This window comes from Argopecten irradians, chromosome 14 (genome assembly GCF_041381155.1).
Source record: "Argopecten irradians isolate NY chromosome 14, Ai_NY, whole genome shotgun sequence".
Lineage (NCBI taxonomy): Eukaryota > Metazoa > Mollusca > Bivalvia > Pectinida > Pectinidae > Argopecten > Argopecten irradians.
The window spans coordinates 36,892,257-36,913,101 of record NC_091147.1 but is presented as its reverse complement, the minus strand read 5'-3'; the positions used below and the strand labels follow the sequence as shown (position 1 = coordinate 36,913,101).

At 37.2% G+C, this 20,845-nt stretch overlaps 1 protein-coding gene across 1 annotated transcript; it reads right to left on the bottom strand.

The window, feature by feature from the left end:
* Positions 1–516: 516 nt before the first annotated feature.
* Positions 517–19,691, bottom strand: LOC138307783 (uncharacterized). The gene is made up of 2 exons (XM_069248667.1): positions 19,474–19,691; positions 517–1,197 (listed from the first exon to the last, which is right to left on the bottom strand). The coding sequence occupies exon 2, from the start codon at positions 1,193–1,195 to the stop codon at positions 623–625; it is 573 nt and encodes a 190-aa protein (XP_069104768.1). The 5' UTR covers positions 1,196–1,197; positions 19,474–19,691; the 3' UTR covers positions 517–622.
* Positions 19,692–20,845: the final 1,154 nt, after the last annotated feature.

Genomic DNA, 20,845 nt, shown 5'->3' with positions numbered 1-20,845 from the left:
TATATTCGTTTTTCTTAATGAGTTGCTTCCCTTGCGAATAGGTTTCCATTTTGACGTCATTTGAACTATTTTATTTTATGTTTTATTCGAAATTAAGGTCGTTTTCCCTAAAAGTATGACGTAACACCCAGAAACACGTGACGTTACAATCAATACCTACCGGCAAGGGTAGATAACTCTGTAATTTGCAAATGCAGAATAGTATGACGCTTAACACGAGTATTCAGCTGGCTGCTAGTTTTTATATGATCTCGGCGACTAATGTAAAGTTACATTGTTAAGAGAGAGGACTAACAAAATGGTACATAAACTCAATATACAGCAAATGTACCTAGTTCTGACAGTCCAGGTGATGTTTACATGGCCTACATATTTAAGATAAACAAAAACGTAATCATATCTTAATCATGCAATATATGGCTATAATGTAAAGGTACATAGTAACTGGCATGATATCGACGAATTCCTTTAAAGGTTCCTTCTTGTAAAAATGACAAATGAAGAAATGACTCACAATTAACGATACTTTGTTTACCCATTTATTGAAAACAGAAACAGAGAAAAAAGAGAGAATGCAAAGAGATGACGAATTCACAGAGGATTCCGTTCCGCTTAAGTCTGACTACCAGCCAGTAGGGTTAAAACGAGGATTGGCATTTTGTCTTTTTTGTAGCAACTGATTTAACATTGATTGGATCCTGATGTTTTCCAATTCTCTTTGAACTTGATCGTTTGTACTCCTCTTTTTGCGTTTCCATCCCGTTGGGTTGAGTTTAAGCGGTCCTCGTTTTGTTTGAATGCTCGTCTGCTGTAGTTGATCCTTATCCGATAGAAGCTTGATACAGTATAGCAGCTGATGCATACCGGTGGAAGAGAGCGACATACACTGTTGTAGTAATCCTGACGGCTGTGAAAGTAGTCCGCCCCTGAACAGATCCCAATCTACATCAGAAGGGTTTGTTGTATATTCATACCTGTCACTGACCACAACGTTCGTTCCTTGGTTGGCGCCAATGGTTTGCAGCATAACATCACCAAGACTAAGTGCGTCAGCGTTTTCTGTATTTTGCGCAGCAGCATTGTCATATCCGTTACGTTCTCCGCTCACTTTGAGCGTGTAGGAGCCTCTACTGAATGGCGGGAAGGCAAGACAAGTCCCAACAAGGAGAACAACTAGTGTTAGGGATCGTATCATTTCTGCAACATAGAAAAACAATCATTGTTAGACAGCTGCATTAATCAATACTAGTTTGAACAAATGGGTTTAGTACATTTACCCAGTGTTTCATCATGGAAATAAAACCTGAACGCACAAAGGTCTAATATCAGCAAAAAAAAAACTTTACTCGAACTGCAGGGGACCTGGTTACATGTAATAGATCGAGGAATACGAGGTTTTGTATTCGAGTCATCTAGTCAAAACTATAATATCAAATATGATAAACAAGTCATGTTAATGACATCTAAATGGAAAGGGGATATATTAAGTTTGCTAAGAAAATAAGGAGTATTCGACGAAGAGAGATTCGAGCCAGGCAGGATTTTCTTACATGAAATATACAAAAAAATATTCGGGACCGTGCAATATGTTCGACGAATGAGGGTGTTCTAGGAAAAACGAGTTCGAGTTCGAGGGATTACACTGTATTAAATTGAGATCATGGTACTACGTGTACATGAAGGCGGATGTTAAAATACATTATGACTAGCATTAAAAAGTCAATGAGAAAGAAAAGATTAATGATAATGCTCAATTTTATTTGTTATTAAAAGTGGGGAATTTAAAACGACATCTTTGGGTATAAAAAGTAAATAGTACCAATAAAAATTCTTAATTTCCATTAAGTAGCATGTAAAACATTGCCAAATGAGATTATGGAATTACTCGTACATCCAGGTTGATATGAATGTCAATTATTATGTCATTAACTCACCGTTAACACAGCTAATTAACTAACCTTCCAGCTGAGTAATTGGTTTCTGTTACACAAACAAACATTTCTTAAATGATCATTTTAAGAACACTCCCCATTCAGTAAATAAATAATTTAAAAAATACAGAAAGAATACTCCCTTCCAATAAATAAATAAATAAATAAAAATATTAACAAACAAAAAATACAATAAAAGAAAATACAAAACTAATGAAGGAGTCGTTACTCTATCAAACATAATATGCTTATGACTATACAGATAGTGATGATTCCATACATAACTAAAACCGATAGAAAAAAGACAATGTTTAACATGTTTTATCATAATTCTGTATTGGAATTCTGCTGTACGAATGGATTGTTCTAAGCCGAAAAATATCACCGATTTTACTTCCCTTTATGTCATTATTGTGAAATACATTTTCTATCAGTTAATTCTCCATCTATGACTCTTCAAACATTTAATTATGTTAATGTATACAGATATGATATAATATTATTGGCTGAGACAGAGGGTTTTCAGAAAAATATCAGACTCCTTACGTATCTCAATATACTGATAAATGGAATTTAACTGACAATGTTGAAAAGGTTGTGTTGTTTCCATTTGACGCCGATATTGAAACATCTAAAATTTGTAAGATAATTGTAGGGATGAAGAAATATATGGCTGACCAACCACATGATTTATTATTAACTAGATAGAAAGCTATTACAATTGATTAGATAATTATATCTGTCTGATCAAGTGTTATGGTGGCGGGCCCTGATTGTGTAAAGTGGGTTACCATGGACATATACTCAGTGAATGATAATTCCCTTACTACAAACTCCCCCGGCGCCGTCACAACGCCTCCTAATTCAAGGCTACATAGACATTACCCCCTTACGGCTCCGTCAACATTCTCCATGATGGTTAACATCTAAGACAATTTAATTACGTTGCATGTGTGAATATTTATATGATTTGGGGAGCTGAGGTATGTTCTTGTCGTGATTGTAATTTATTAGTTGAACTATATTCATTTTACTGACATTATACTGACAAGGGCAAACCAGTCGATTGTTTATAGACTATAATATGTCTCGGCCATTTGATATTTTGATTTGATGTTAACTTATAAATAGAACATCTATCGTTGCTTTCAAATACATTTTTAAAGTTATTTTTTAATCTATTGCTCTGTCACCAAGTAATGCTGTTAGATATCTATCAAAAATAATACTGATGTGAGAAATACTAAAACAGTACTTTGTTGGTAAAAACCTCACAATACGTTTCCAGTGGACGTAGGTAGAACGGAATCACTGTGATCAAACGAATTAACTGTTATTTACTAAGCTGACGTTTCATTAATTATTTCAATACGAGAAGAGAAATGAAACAAAGATCCAATGTCACCAAATAAGCGTGATAAAAACCTTAGTTTGCCAACACTGATTACCCGGGGATCCGTGATCCCCCGGGGGTGGGGCATTGTGTCACGTTCCTACAGTGAGAGTCACGCTGTCGCCTTTTAGTTTATCTAGCTGTACTTTATGTTCGGGGTTTTGCTTCGATTCACAAAGCTTACAATTCACACATGTATTTATTATTCTTTGTAGCACTAAATACCCGCGAGGGTGATAGAGTCTATTTATAGAGGATGTTCACGATTGATGACACGCAGTACGTACAATAGCAATTACATATACACCGGATATTTATAAATCTTACTTTGGCAGTTGGGCTTGGTACAGTGGATAGTCCTGAAAACTCTTAATCCGGATTGTAATATCAGAAATGGATTTTATCCTTGTTTAAGTAAATAAAATTCGGCAGACCGAAAATTTCGCAATCCGGACGGTTTGAATTGGAGTGTTCGGATTACCAGAGGCATACTGTATTGTAATAATTTATGTTAATGTTCTAATCTTTAAGTCTTTTATCACATTTTTCCACTTAATATCCCTGATATCATGAGACTTTGCCCATGTTATATTTTTGCATATGTTTCTTGTACAATATAATCTTGAACGGTTTTCATTGGTATGCATATTGTGACGCCATGGCTTGACGTCATGCTTGCAAAATTCCAGCGGAAGCCGTCGTTTTCTGTCGACGTAATCCGCTAGATTTTTGAAATATATTTAACGTAAAATTCTTCGAAATGAAGGTTGTTGTAGTTATGACATTAAACGTATCTAAATACGTCCATTCTATGGGATTTTATGAATATCGTCTCGATGTATATATTATCATGATTTCCGTGTTTTCTTATTCAATAAAACCATGTCATATTATTTATTACACTGGTGTTCTGTTATATATATCCCCGAGACCGAGTTTTAAAAGTGCTATTATGGTGTAGTGTTTCCAATTTTGACTGTAATGTGTTTCGCCATATAATCATGTTTTAAACTGTGTTATTTTCCACAAGTCCATTGAATAAAATCTATGAAGAAACCATAAATGTAATTTGGATATTCAGAATTATAACAAAATAGGAATTCGGTTCTCCAGTTATAACTCGAAATTGCCCCTGTTCTGAAAAAAGCAAAATGCAGCTGAAACCCAACATCCCATCTTTAAATTTTGGGTAATTCTATTTCTGATACAATATTAAAACTTATTGGTATGTCATATATGGTGCATACAAATGTATATGTTTCCCCCAACTTTTTGTAAAGTGGGAGTTGTTTAGCAGACATGTGTAGTTAAATAGTTAAATCTCGTGTGAAAACAATACATGTATTCTTTGTTTTTTCTCCCATACTACTCATGCCCTACAGCCTTGTGACGTCACTGCGTTACCAAAATTACTATGTTCTCCGTAAAACTTTAACAATTTTACAGAAACTAGGTTGGTTTTACTGTAAATATCTATATGTAAACAATGGAATATGCGTTAATATAATCACGCAATTTTCATGTATGGAGAATTTACTTTCAGTTTCGGTTTTTATTTGAAAATAGCAGGATAGCATAATTCAATTGCAATAAAACGTCGAATGATGAGGGAAATAAGCTTGGCAATCTTAGAGTTTTACGAAATTTTGTGACCCTCGGCTAGAATATCACTGTCCTTTATAGACGTATATGAAAGAGTCTTATAATTTTAGATAAATGCTTCCTGTCAATAAAAAGAAAGTTTGTATGTGTAAAAGGAGCGGATCGGTGAGATCTGGTATAGAGTGTTAAATACGGTCTCTGTTACTCAGCTGATGGAGCATGCTTCTTTGGCTCAGTCGCTATAGCCGTAGTTTTTCACATCGGAGACCCAGGTTCGATTCCTGGTTGGACACTCGACAGGTAACCTATGTATATTTCCCCCTGTTTTCCTACATATGCTAACAATGCGATTTATTTCCTGTGATGTCTTACATGATATAGAATAACATATAAGGTGATACCAATAGATGATATAAAGTAAAAATAAGCTGAGACATTGTTAAACCTATCAGCAATCAGTTATCCTAAGGGAAATCTATATGGATTACCTGATATGTAAACCGAACTGAGTTCTAATCATGTCTACGGTAAGACGAGTAAGAACGGACCACCAGATGGTAAATTGGTCAGAGTTATGGTGTTGATAATCCTTGAGCATTGCTAAAATAATATTTTATAACAATCATATACGTGAGATATAGGTTAATCTAATATCTTGCTCTACAGTTGTAATACTGACCATACTAGAATTTTCTGGACACAAGTGTATCATGTGTTTCTTGACTTTTACTATACAGGTTTAGGTTTTGTTAGTTAAACGTCCTATTAACAGCCGGGGTCATAAAAGGACGTTCCAGGTTTCTTGGTGGAAGAAAGCCGGCAAACCCGGAGAAAAACTACTGACCAGCGGTCAGTACCTTGGAACTGCCCCACATGGGATTGGTACTTGCATCCCAGAGGTGGAGGAAATGTGGTAATATGTCGGAACATTTTAACTACTCTTCCACCGCGACCCCTACAATACAGTTGGATATGCATTCTTAAAATGATGCTGAGTACCAAAGCACTGGAGGCTAACAATGCGAGACTTGTATAACATAAATATTCATTTCCCGATATATTCGGTTAATATATTAAATTGCAAATGTTGACATATACATTATGGTGGGATCTTTGAAAGTTTTCACGAGAGATGGGTTAGAAGATCACAACTAAATTAGATACGTCAAAAGGAATCTTGTTTATTATCTAAAACAAGTCCTTTGCTGTTGGTCATATCAAGACTTTTCTAAAATATAGCATACCAATTTTAGAGATGAGCTAAGTGAATACTGTGATCGTGGGAATTTACGCGAGGAGGAAATTTACGCTAACTACGCGAAGGTCGCTTGATCGCGAAATTTCCCTATTCGCGTAAGATTCTTTTTTTTTTTACTTGAACTTTATAATATGAAAGTGTATACATAGCGAACAACGCCGCGGAAGTCTTATTAGGCAAACCGCAAAATTAAGCACTCACGAAAATATCCATGACTACAGTATACACTTTAAGTCACTTAATTTGAATGCGAATATATTCTGTTTTATTTGAAATTGAATACGACAAATATTTGTTCAACTGCTGTTTTTGTTATTTAGTTTTGAAGAATGTTTTTTTAATTTTTATATGACCTGAATTGATTTTTATATCCGCGCTCGACTGACGTAGTCAACTATTGAGTTATATGTATATTTGTAAAGCAGCCATTTCGTAAAAAGCGATAAATAATAATTTTGTATTGAGTTGACAAAGGTTTTTTTATATAAAATGCTGGAACATATGACAAAACACAGAGCGACGACATCGACATTTTATGTGAATCATAGTGCGAAACTGATAGTATTTTTAGTTTGTTTGCTAACCCAAGTGTTATGTTTGTAAGTATAATAATATATTGTCAATCACCGTACCTTCACGGTAGGCCAGACAATGTGACAGGCGAGGACAATTGGACATGGCAGTTTCAATATACGAAGGAATATTGTGAGCTGACCCATAATTCTCACGAACACAGGGTCACTACGGGAACAAAAAATCCGCGAATCATCTTTGGTTAATAATCATGACGTTTGCCCTCTTTGTCTGTTCACAAGACATTCACATGATGAGTTCACATTATCTTGTACTTTAAGTGCGCTTGACAAAAAAAAATCATTTTTCTTTTCGTTTATTTTATGAGTTTTCATTTGTTCTGTCATGGAAGTTGATAGCAGACATCTGAATTAAAATTCTGGTCTTGTGTGGCTCGAACATCATTTAAGATTGTATAAATCTTATATTTTTCTTCATCTTTTTACAAGGTAAGTAAGCATTGAAACTGATGTGACCCACGGCATACTCACCGACACGGATTTATTTTGTGTTCCTATCCTTTTTTTTCCTTTCGATCGATTTTAATCTTTCAATTTTTTTCTCGACATTTGCTAAATTGAGTCCTTTTGTTAAAAACGCTTCGAGTTATTTTCGAAAATCGAGGAAAACAGAATGAAAATGACAGTTTCTAGTTACTGAGTTATCACTAGTCCTGTTATGAAAGGTAACGGCAGACATCTGAATTCAAATACACGACTTGCGTAACGCTGATATCATTCAAAGTTTAAAATTTCAAAGTCATAATTAAATCATTTTTTGGTCGATTAGTCATTGTAAATTTCGACAATTCTAAATGATACATATCAACGATCAGGATCACAAGTGTACGGTAAACAACATGATAACAATTATCGGATAACGGGCCCTGTTCAGAGGATTTGGTCAGCAATTAATAGCTGATATAACCATGAAAGCCTCATAAAATATAACTGATTTCAGCTCATTTAACATAAATGTGAAGTTTATGGTCCCTACACCTCCACGAAACCCTATCAACGACATCATGGTAACACATACGTGAAAGTTACACCTTTTGTATCGTCTTTTAGCCTGGTAAGGTTAGGCAAACATTAAGTTGAACCATGGGAACGGTGGAGAATTTATTATCAGAGACCCACTTGTATATCGCTAGTGTAACGGTGTAGGATCTCCCTAGGGTGCAGTTGGGCCTCGGCTTGATAGTTTAGTCATTGATTCATATGAGAGCCATGATGGCGAACTCGACGTTGAACCTCTGGTGTCGTAATTAGACACCTGGTACAAGTAATAAATTTACACCCGTTTAATAAAGTAAGTGTCACTTAATGGGCATTTCATACTGCCGACTGGAAGCTCATGTCACAAATCAAAGACAAGTACTACTCAATATCAGAACAAATAGGCAGTGTAAAGGAGCAAATGACTTCAGTGAGAGGATCTTGTAGATTGCTAGGTTTAACAGAGATAAAATAAACTAATAGGCGCAGAGGTAAAAATTAAGAACTTTGAACAATGTTTTACCAGCATCCATTATCAAGCCGTCAAAATGAGATACATGTTTTAGTATAGAGCTGAATATATCCAACAGTGAAATAATAAACCGGTAAAGCTATGTATCTTATGTTTGTAATGTACAATATTTATATGTATATATGGGTTATGAACGACATTCTAACACTTAATGTCGATTAAGAATGACTTATGCAATATGTATTGTAATGGGTCCGTATATGAATGAAATGTTTCGGTACATTCGTGTTGTCTTTTTGTAATAGTGGAATTATTGACTATTTTACAGCGCTATCCCACTGACACTACCATATCACACTATACTGACAAATGGCGAACAAGTCGTCCCACCTCGTTTTTGTAAGCGCTAAACAGGAGTTGAAGCTAGCTAGTAGTCTTATAGACAATAGTTTCTCTGCCAGGGGAAAAATACAACGCTTTCTCAGATGCGCGAAGGCGAAAGGTATAGTAATATCAAGGGAGACGTTAAAAGAAGAGAACAAATCCCGCATTTTATTGCCTTTTTACCGTCATGAAGAGGGGATGGGGTCAACAGGTACAAACCCAAGTCGTATTTGTAGGGCAGCAGCAATATACTGCACCATACATACATGTATTATCTGAGTTAAACTCGGAATCGGGAACTGAATAGAAATAACATGACTGAGTTTTTAAAGGGACAATTCAGTGAGGTTAATTATGTAACACAACAATGTAACATTATATGGCATATATGCGTTGTTCTACATTCCTTATGAAACATATTACTAAAAATATTGACAATTATTGACAACTTCTAGGACATTATTACATTATTATAAGTATTTTAATTGATACTGTTGAATTTCCAAATCGTATAGCATTACGGTTAAGTAGATCCAATATGTGCGCTGTACATACACCCGATCTAATGTCACGTAAGTTATACAAATGTAATGCATAACCACCGAGGAGTTGAAGAATTTTTTTCAGATAGGAGCATGCACCTTATCAGGTAAACACACTACTGTATGAGGATTTGAGTAGTTTTAGACAAATGTTGCTTTACTCCACTGGTAAGGGCCTGGCTTCGACATACCAGACGTCCAACTACAATTTGTAATGGTGGGGAACAAGCTACTTTGAATTTCCCACACATTTCACCACAGTGAGCTTTTCCGGCATCTCACAGTAAAACTAACTAATCTCGCTTCCATTAGAAATGGTTTGTTCCCGATATATGTGCAAACTTTAATGAATGTTGAACCGAATTATTTTCTTTGAAATCCGAATTTAAAACAGATGCTCGTTCTCCACGGCGAGACATATTCGATTCACATCTTTCGAACTGGTTAATGCTGACACTTAGAGTAATGTAGAGGCACATGATGAAAACTGTTAGACCTGTCATAACCAATCTTATTAAATTACAGATCCTTATAACTACTCCGTTCAATAGAGGATCTGATAACATCCCATGAGGGGTCGTGACGTGACCCCTAATGGGATGTTGTCAGATCCTCTAATCAAACATAATGGTAATAAGGATCTGTTTGTTAATCAGATTTTGTCATATCAAGCTTTTATTTCTACAGTATATCTTAAGGGTGGGTTTATCCTATCAACAGACAGGGTTATTTAAGGACGTCCTTCCAGGTGTGCAATGAGTGACTGTCTTCGGAGGCTGCAGTATTTATTATATTGTGTCTCTGTGTCCTAAAAGAACTCTTCCCCTCTTTATAATGAAACATACTGCCGAAGACTCTGAACAAACACATCCCTTCATATCACATTAAACTGGTAATGGGCAAACCAGTCGTCTCACTTCCTTTACGCATAGCGCTAAGCAGGAGCAGAGATTACCACTTTTATAGACTTTGGTGTGTCTCGCCAAGAGGCCAGACCCTAGATCCCCCCTTACAATTGGATAGATTTGGCTGCATTTAATACATGTTTTAGCGATTTCAATTATTGATTTCGAAAGCAATGAGGAGAAAAAATATTGACTTGCGATGCAGATACAATGTACGTCATCAAAAAAAATTAAGTCGAATATCATATGTAAAATATGTACATTTCCCTGGAGTCATTAGTACTATGCCTGTAAAATCCCCACTGTTATTGTTTTGTCCGATCCTTTTGATTAGCATTTGGATATTAATTTCAAGGGAGAAACAAGCAATTAGGGGCATACATTAGCCTGATCTTATTAGTAGCTTTATGATTATTTCTATATTGAAGGCTTATTTCATAAACATAATTTTTATAAATGACAATCGTCACTAGGTCATGTCTTTCGCAATAGGATTTATGTTAAGAATAGAAGCGAAATGCATGAACAGTGCAATGTATTGTAGGCAAGGAACATAGTATATCAACACTTGCTGATAATTCGCATTTTCAGGTAACATTCAGGTAACCCACACTTTCAGATAACCTGCACTTTCAGGTAACCCACACTTTCAGGTAACCAACACTTTTAGGTAACCCGCACTTTCATATAACCCACACTTTCAGGTAACCAACACATTCAGGTAACCCACACTTTCAGGTAAAATGTAACCAGCACTTTCAGGTAACCCGTACTTTCAGATAACCCACACTTTCAGGTAACCTACACTTTCAGAAAACCACCACTTTCAGGAAACCACCACTTTCAGGTAACCCTAACTTTTAGGTAACCAGAACTTTCAGATAACCAACATTTTTGGGTAACCAATACTTTCAGGTAACCAGCACTTTCAGATAACCCACACTTCCAGATAACCCACACGTTCAGCAAACCCGTACTTGCTGATAACCCAACCTTTCAGGTAACCCGTATTTGCTGATAATCCGTTCTTCCAGATACTCAAATACCCACAGGTAGCCCACGGGTTATCATGCTATGTAAATAAAGACAGTGTCCACTAAGAACTATAAAGAAAGTTTTTAAAAATACAATTATATGAAGAGGGACACAGATATAGCCAAGAGGGACACAGATATATCCAAGAGGGACACAGATATATCCAAGAGGAACACAGATATAGCCAAGAGGGACACAGATATAGCCAAGAGGGACACAGATATATCCAAGAGGGACACAGATATAGCCAAGAGGGACACAGATATATCCAAGAGGGACACAGATATAGCCAAGAGGGACACAGATATATTCAAGAGGGACACAGATATATCCAAGAGGGACACAGATATATCCAAGAGGGACACAGATATATCCAAGAGGGACACAGATATAGCCAAGAGGAACACAGATATAGCCAAGAGGGACACAGATATATCCAAGAGGGACACAGATATATCCAAGAGGGACACAGATATATCCAAGAGGGACACAGATATATCCAAGAGGGACAAGAGGGACACAGATATAGCCAAGAGGGACACAGATATATCCAAGAGGGACACAGATATATCCAAGAGGGAACAGATATATCCAAGAGGGACACAGATATATCCAAGAGGAATACAGATATATCCAAGAGGGAACAGATATATCCAAGAGGGACACAGATATATCCAAGAGGGACACCGATATATCCAAGAGGGATACAGATATATCCAAGAGGAACACATATATAGCCAAGAGGGACACAGATATATCCAAGAGGGACACAGATATATCCAAGAGGGACACAGATATAGCCAAGAGGGACACAGATATATCCAAGAGGGACACAGATATAGCCAAGAGGGACACAGATATATCCAAGAGGGACACAGATATATCCAAGAGGGACACAGATATATTCAAGAGGGACACAGATATATCCAAGAGGGACACAGATATAGCCAAGAGGGACACAGATATATTCAAGAGGGACACAGATATATCCAAGAGGGAACAGATATATCCAAGAGGGACACAGATATATCCAAGAGGGATACAGATATATCCAAGAGGGACACAGATATAGCCAAGAGGAACACAGATATATCCAAGAGGGACACCGATATATCCAAGAGGGACACAGATATATCCAAGAGGGAACAGATATATCCAAGAGGGATACAGATATAGCCAAGAGGGACACAGATATACCAAGAGGACACAGATATAGCCAAGAGGAACACAGATATAGCCAAGAGGACACAGATATAGCCAAGAGGGACACAGATATATCAGCAAGAGGGACACAGATATATCCAAGAGGGACACAGATATATCCAAGAGGGACACAGATATATCCAAGAGGGACACAGATATATCCAAGAGGGACACAGATATATCCAAGAGGGACACAGATATAGCCAAGAGGAACACAGATATATCCAAGAGGGACACAGATATAGCCAAGAGGGACACAGATATATTCAAGAGGGACACAGATATATCCAAGAGGGACACAGATATATCCAAGAGGGACACAGATATATCCAAGAGGGACACAGATATATCCAAGAGGGACACAGATATATCCAAGAGGGACACAGATATATCCAAGAGGGACACAGATATATCCAAGAGGAACACATATATAGCCAAGAGGGACACAGATATATCCAAGAGGGACACAGATATATCCAAGAGGGACACAGATATAGCCAAGAGGGACACAGATATATTCAAGAGGGACACAGATATATCCAAGAGGGAACAGATATATCCAAGAGGGACACAGATAAATCCAAGAGGGATACAGATATATCCAAGAGGGAACAGATATATCCAAGAGGGACACAGATATATCCAAGAGGGACACAGATATAGCCAAGAGGAACACAGATATATCCAAGAGGGACACAGATATATCCAAGAGGGACACAGATATAGCCAAGAGGGACACAGATATATTCAAGAGGGACACAGATATATCCAAGAGGGAACAGATATATCCAAGAGGGACACAGATATATCCAAGAGGGATACAGATATATCCAAGAGGGAACAGATATATCCAAGAGGGACACAGATATATCCAAGAGGGACACAGATATATCCAAGAGGGACACAGATATATCCAAGAGGGACACAGATATATCCAAGAGGGACACAGATATATCCAAGAGGGACACAGATATATCCAAGAGGGACACAGATATATCCAAGAGGGACACAGATATATCCAAGAGGGACACAGATATATCCAAGAGGGACACAGATATATCCAAGAGGGACACAGATATATCCAAGAGGGACACAGATATATCCAAGAGGGACACAGATATATCCAAGAGGGAACAGATATATCCAAGAGGGACACAGATATATCCAAGAGGGATACAGATATATCCAAGAGGGAACAGATATATCCAAGAGGGACACAGATATATCCAAGAGGGACACAGATATATCCAAGAGGGACACAGATATATCCAAGAGGGACACAGATATATCCAAGAGGGACACAGATATATCCAAGAGGGACACAGATATATCCAAGAGGGACACAGATATATCCAAGAGGGATACAGATATATCCAAGAGGGAACAGATATATCCAAGAGGGACACAGATATATCCAAGAGGGACACCGATATATCCAAGAGGGATACAGATATATCCAAGAGGAACACATATATAGCCAAGAGGGAACAGATATATCCAAGAGGGACACAGATATATCCAAGAGGGACACAGATATAGCCAAGAGGGACACAGATATATTCAAGAGGGACACAGATATATCCAAGAGGGAACAGATATATCCAAGAGGGACACAGATATATCCAAGAGGGACACAGATATATCAAAGAGGGACACAGATATATTCATACACATGTAAGTTTACCAATGCTACATTTTTAGCCTGCAAATAACCTTGAACGCTTGAAAACAATTAGCCCATTTAGAAATTTTTTATAGAGAGATGGTTAATGCTGTTTTCCGTAAACAACGTAGAAACCGAATTTTTCCAAAGATCTGGTAATAGTTTTTAGGGGAGATATATACATAAGGCAGAGGGCGATACAGTATACATGTACGCTGGAAACAATGTTGTAATGTGTAGGGTATTTCATAAACCATATAAAAGTGGCACTTTCTTTTTCCACCTATACATGTAGGAATTTCGACTATGATATGCCAAGAGGGAACAGATATATCCAAGAGGGACACAGATATATCCAAGAGGGACAAGATATAGCAAGAGGGTCCATATGGTATTCACGAACAGACGATAGTAGAGATCTATCTAGGTGGATTACGAATCAGACGATAGTAAGAGATCCTATCTGAGTGTGGATTCACGAAATCAGACACGATATAAGAGTCCTATCTGAGTGTGGTATTCACGAAATCAGACACGATAGTAAGAGATCCTATCTGAGTGTGGTATTCACGAAATCAGACACGATAGTAAGAGATCCTATCTGAGTGTGGTATTCACGAAATCAGACACGATAGTAAGAGATCCTATCTGAGTGTGGTATTCACGAAATCAGACACGATAGTAAGAGATCCTATCTGAGTGTGAAAACAATTAGTATTCACGAAATCAGACACGATAGTAAGAGATCCTATCTGAGTGTGTATTCACGAAATCAGACACGATAGTAAGAGACCTATCTGAGGTGTATTCACGAAATCAGATCGATAGTAAGAGATCCTATCTGAGTGTGGTATTCACGAAATCAGACACGATAGTAAGAGATCCTATCTGAGTGTGGTATTCACGAAATCAGACACGATAGTAAGAGATCCTATCTGAGTGTGGTATTCACGAAATCAGACACGATAGTAAGAGATCCTATCTGAGTGTGGTATTCACGAAATCAGACACGATAGTAAGAGATCCTATCTGAGTGTGAATTCACGAAATCAGATACGATAGTAAGAGTCCTATCTGAGTGTGGTATTACGAATCAGACCGATAGTAAGAGATCCTATCTGAGTGTGGTATCACGAAATCAGACACGATAGTAAGAGTTCCTATCTGAGTGTGGTATTCACGAAATCAGACACGATAGTAAGAGATCCTATCTGAGTGTGGTATTCACGAAACAGACACGATGTAAGGTCCTATCTGAGTGTGGTATTCACGAAATCAGACACGATAGTAAGAGATCCTATCTGAGTGTGTATTCACGAAATCAACAGATCCTATCTGAGTGTGGTATTCACGAAATCAGACACGATAGTAAGAGTTCCTATCTGAGTGTGGTATTCACGAAATCAGACAAGATAGTAAGAGTTCCTATCTGAGTGTGGTATTCACGAAATCAGACACGATAGTAAGAGTTCCTATCTGAGTGTGGTATTCACGAAATCAGACACGATAGTAAGAGATCCTATCTGAGTGTGGTATTCACGAAATCAGACATAATAGTAAGAGTTCCTATCTGAGTGTGGTATTCACGAAATCAGACACGATAGTAAGAGATCCTATCTGAGTGTGGTATTCACGAAATCAGACACGATAGTAAGAGTTCCTATCTGAGTGTGGTATTCACGAAATCAGACACGATAGTAAGAGATCCTATCTGAGTGTGGTATTCACGAAATCAGACACGATAGTAAGAGATCCTATCTGAGTGTGGTATTCACGAAATCTGGAGACACGATAGTAAGAGATCCTATCTGAGTGTGGTATTCACGAAATCAGACACGATAGTAAGAGATCCTATCTGAGTGTGGTATTCACGAAATCAGACACGATAGTAAGAGATCCTATCTGAGTGTGGTATTCACGAAATCAGACACGATGGTAAGAGATCCTATCTGAGTGTGGTATTCACGAAATCAGACACGATAGTAAGAGTTCCTATCTGAGTGTGGTATTCACGAAATCAGACACGATGGTAAGAGATCCTATCTGAGTGTGGTATTCACGAAATCAGACACGATAGTAAGAGTTCCTATCTGAGTGTGGTATTCACGAATTCAGACACGATAGTAAGAGATCCTATCTGAGTGTGGTATTCACGAAATCAGACACGATAGTAAGAGTTCCTATCTGAGTGTGGTATTCACGAAATCAGACACGATAGTAAGAGATCCTATCTGAGTGTGGTATTCACGAAATCAGACACGATAGTAAGAGTTCCTATCTGAGTGTGGTATTCACGAAATCAGACACGATAGTAAGAGATCCTATCTGAGTGTGGTATTCACGAAATCAGACACGATAGTAAGAGATCCTATCTGAGTGTGGTATTCACGAAATCAGACACGATAGTAAGAGATCCTATCTGAGTGTGGTATTCACGAAATCAGACACGATAGTAAGAGATCCTATCTGAGTGTGGTATTCACGAAATCAGACACGATAGTAAGAGATCCTATCTGAGTGTGGTATTCACGAAATCAGACACGATAGTAAGAGATCCTATCTGAGTGTGGTATTCACGAAATCAGACACGATAGTAAGAGATCCTATCTGAGTGTGGTATCACGAACAGACACGATAGTAAGAGATCCTATCTGAGTGTGGTATTCACGAAATCAACACGATAGTAAGAGATCCTATCTGAGTGTGGTATTCACGAAATCAGACACGATAGTAAGAGATCCTATCTGAGTGTGGTATTCACGAAATCAGACACGATAGTAAGAGTCCTATCTGAGTGTGGTATTCACGAAATCAGACACGATGTAAGAGATCCTATCTGAGTGTGGTATTCACGAAATCAGACACGATAGTAAGAGTTCCTATCTGAGTGTGGTATTCACGAAATCAGACACGATGGTAAGAGATCCTATCTGAGTGTGGTATTCACGAAATCAGACACGATAGTAAGAGTTCCTATCTGAGTGTGGTATTCACGAATCAGACACGATGTAAGAGATCCTATCTGAGTGTGGTATTCACGAAATCAGACACGATAGTAAGAGTTCCTATCTGAGTGTGGTATTCACGAAATCAGACACGATAGTAAGAGATCCTATCTGAGTGTGGTATTCACGAAATCAGACACGATAGTAAGAGATCCTATCTGAGTGTGGTATTCACGAAATCAGACACGATAGTAAGAGATCCTATCTGAGTGTGGTATTCACGAAATCAGACACGATAGTAAGAGTTCCTATCTGAGTGTGGTATTCACGAAATCAGACACGATAGTAAGAGATCCTATCTGAGTGTGGTATTCACGAAATCAGACACGATAGTAAGAGTTCCTATCTGAGTGTGGTATTCACGAAATCAGACACGATAGTAAGAGTTCCTATCTGAGTGTGGTATTCACGATCAGACACGATAGTAAGAGTTCCTATCTGAGTGTGGTATTCACGAAATCAGACACGATAGTAAGAGTTCCTATCTGAGTGTGGTATTCACGAAATCAGACACGATAGTAAGAGTTCCTATCTGAGTGTGGTATTCACGAAATCAGACACGATAGTAAGAGTGCCGATCTGAGTGTGGTATTCACGAAATCAGACACGATAGTAAGAGTTCCTATCTGAGTGTGGTATTCACGAAATCAGACAAGATAGCAAGAGTTCCTTTCTGAGTGTGGTATTCACGAAATCAGACACGATATGTGACAATTCCGATATACATGTATTATTCATGAAATCAGACACGACCTATTGTCCTTTTCAATATTTACATTATCATTTTACAAGTGGAGTCGTCAACTAAAACAAGTACCTTTGTAGAGACAGTGTCCTGTTCGATTTAATTCTGTTTTAAGTCCAATCAACAGCTTAAGCTGTTAAGGACAGCTCTATCCGTGTTATTGGAGGCGACTATGTTGGCCTATTATCTTATCGTACGTAACCCACTGTTCGAACCTGGAACGTCTGTGATGCTAGGGCCAACGAGCGCTCTTAATTCGGAGATACACCAGTGGCTTGACCTTTAATATTGATGTTCAGACACAAAAGCTTCCCAAAAATTTAATTATTAGTTTTAATAAAGGGCAGACATTGGCAAAACAAATACTTTTTTTCCAAAAAAATGCATAGTTTTAAAATTACTAATAATTTAGATTACACCATTTAAAACATAAGCATGTCGGTCACCAATGACCGCGCTATCCAAAATTATAACGCCAACGAAATTGAAGAGGATATGCTGATTATCAACCTTTTTAAAGAACGTAAGACCAATTAAATAGGGAAAGGAAATAATATTTTCTTAACGTTTAGGATCAAAACAGATATCGATGCAGTGACAAAATTCAGGGCCCGGTTGTTCAGAGCATGACTAGTTTAATCACGTGATAAGTGGAATTTTCATTTCTCATTTACTGCAAAATTTGTGAGTATATCTTCACTAAAATCAGCAAGTAAGTAAAGAATGAAGTTCTCAAGATTCTGATAAAATTTTGTAGAATTTGTATTACAAGAAATAAATTTATCTTGATTTGATAATTGTCGTTACACTGTGAATAGCCTGACCACCTTTTGAACCACTTACCTACTAGTATTGTAAACGTAAATATATTCGTGAGTTTTTAATTTCGCGATTTGAATTTCAAATTTTTCGCGACAATTTTGTTTTCGACATCAATATAACTTTTAACCTTTAATTTGCAACATATTATCCTATATACACAAAATCTTTAGCGACGAGAAAAATCGCTATCAAACAGCTGTCGCGTAATTAGCGTAAATTTACAGTATCTAATGAACAGATATGTAACACCATGTATATTTCTAATTTGTCGTGTTTTAAACAGAATAATTCTGTCAATTTAATGTCTGTTTTTTTTTCTCTTTATGTTAAAACAATCCGTAAGTCTAAGGAATGGAATGGACATAAAATGACCTCCTTTATGTCGCAAATTATCGATATTAATTTAAAGCTAATTAATCAAATTTCAACGAATTCATATTTTTACGATCTAGCTTTCAGAATTTATGTGATTCGATTCTTTTTCTATATTTCTATTTTTATAAAATGCAAATGATTCTAGGAAAAAACGAGATATGTGCGACGGGAATAAAAATTGACTCAAACATGTTTGTTATCATAGGTCTTAAATACATTTGATAATTTGCGGAGAACGACGTATTTCCATTGATGTTTGAGAAGACTTGAGAACAACAATGAATAATGATTCTAGGATTAACGAGAAATGTGAACAGGAATCAAAACTTGCTCAAACACGTTTGATATCATAAGTTGAAATATAATTTAATGTGTATGCCAAAAGTCTTATTATTAAAATGCAAATTTTATGAGAATTATATTTCTTTGTGATCAACCAAAATTAAATAAAAATAAATATTAATGGCATTTTAAATTGTCATGATTATTACTTTTACTTCAAGCTAAAAGGCATCACATAAAATACAAATGGTAGGAAAGTAGACAATAATCATTCCGATTGCTTACCTTTCTGATGTCAAATCTTTTTGTATTCCAAAGCGAAAGGCCTGCTGTGAAATATAATAAAAAAGGGATCAAATGAAAGACGAACGGTACAGGTACACACTCATTATTGGAATGACAGCATGGTAAGGACAGCGGGCTTTATATATTATCACGATAGTCAAACAACCGCTGGATATTCCCATATGAATATCTCATAACGCACGATGTACGAGCGTATGGTGAACGGACCTGGGTGTGTGTCAACAGCGTTACTAGCATGCGCGCGAGTACATGTCAGAACTACGTCACACGAAGTTTGGGGGCTGACATTTCTTTTGGGAGTGACAACTACACAGGGTTGTATATTTTGCTTGATAACGTTCGAACCAATGACGTTCGTTTGACATACCATTTCTTTTGGGAATGGCGACTTCAATGAATTATTTTATATTTGGTTTGATAACGTACTACCAATGAAGTTTGATTGACATACAATTTAGTTTGGGAATGGCGACTTTATTCGAAGAATTACATTATTGTAATTACTACATTATTACAAAATTTGGTTTGAAAACGTACTTACCAATAAAGTTCGTTTGACATACCATTTATTTAGGGAATGGCGACTTCAAAGAATTAGTGTATAAATTGGTTTGATAAAGTTCTTACTAATGAGGTTTGTTTTACAAGCATTTCTTTTGGAATCAATGTTGTGTTTTAGAATTGTACCTACTGCCCCTATTGTGTGATAATAAATGGTGTCTGTTTACTAATTTTGGTGATGTTTTGTTCCCAGGTCGAGACACAACACGATGTTCTATAAAGTGGTAATTTATGCTCCTTCGTAGCATTTAGAATAAAGGGAGTGAGACGACTGGTTTGTCTGTTTTCAGTGTTCTCTGACCGTGTGGGTATGCTATTTTCGTGTCTGTTTTCAGTGTTCTCTGACCGTGTGGGTATGCTATTTTCGTGTCTGGTTCAGTGTTTTTCAGTGAGATAGCACCATAAAACTATAAGAGTTCAACTACTACAATGAGACACAACACAAATATACCGCAGCCTCCCACAGAAGCAGTCTGACACGTAACACGCTGCATGCAGTGGAGGCTGCCCTTAACTGAACCCGGCTGATAATGGGACGTTAAATCTAATAAACAGAACAACCGCATCACAACATAAACAACCTCCGGATATCAAGTGCTCTCAGCCGATATCATAGTGACCCCGACCGCTGTGACCGATATGGCGTTGTGAAAATCCTACCTCTATGTTACGAATTTGAATCCTACGTGTCGTTGCATGATACTAACCGAAGGTCTGTATTGTTTGAGCGGTAACACAAGATGTACTAAACAATTAAACAAACCTCATCACTCGCATACCAAACTCAAAT

What these genes read in the sequence shown, in the direction of transcription:
- LOC138307783 (XM_069248667.1), bottom strand. Translation starts at nt 1,195, where the DNA reads ATGATACGATCCCTAACACTAGTTGTTCTCCTTGTTGGGACTTGTCTT.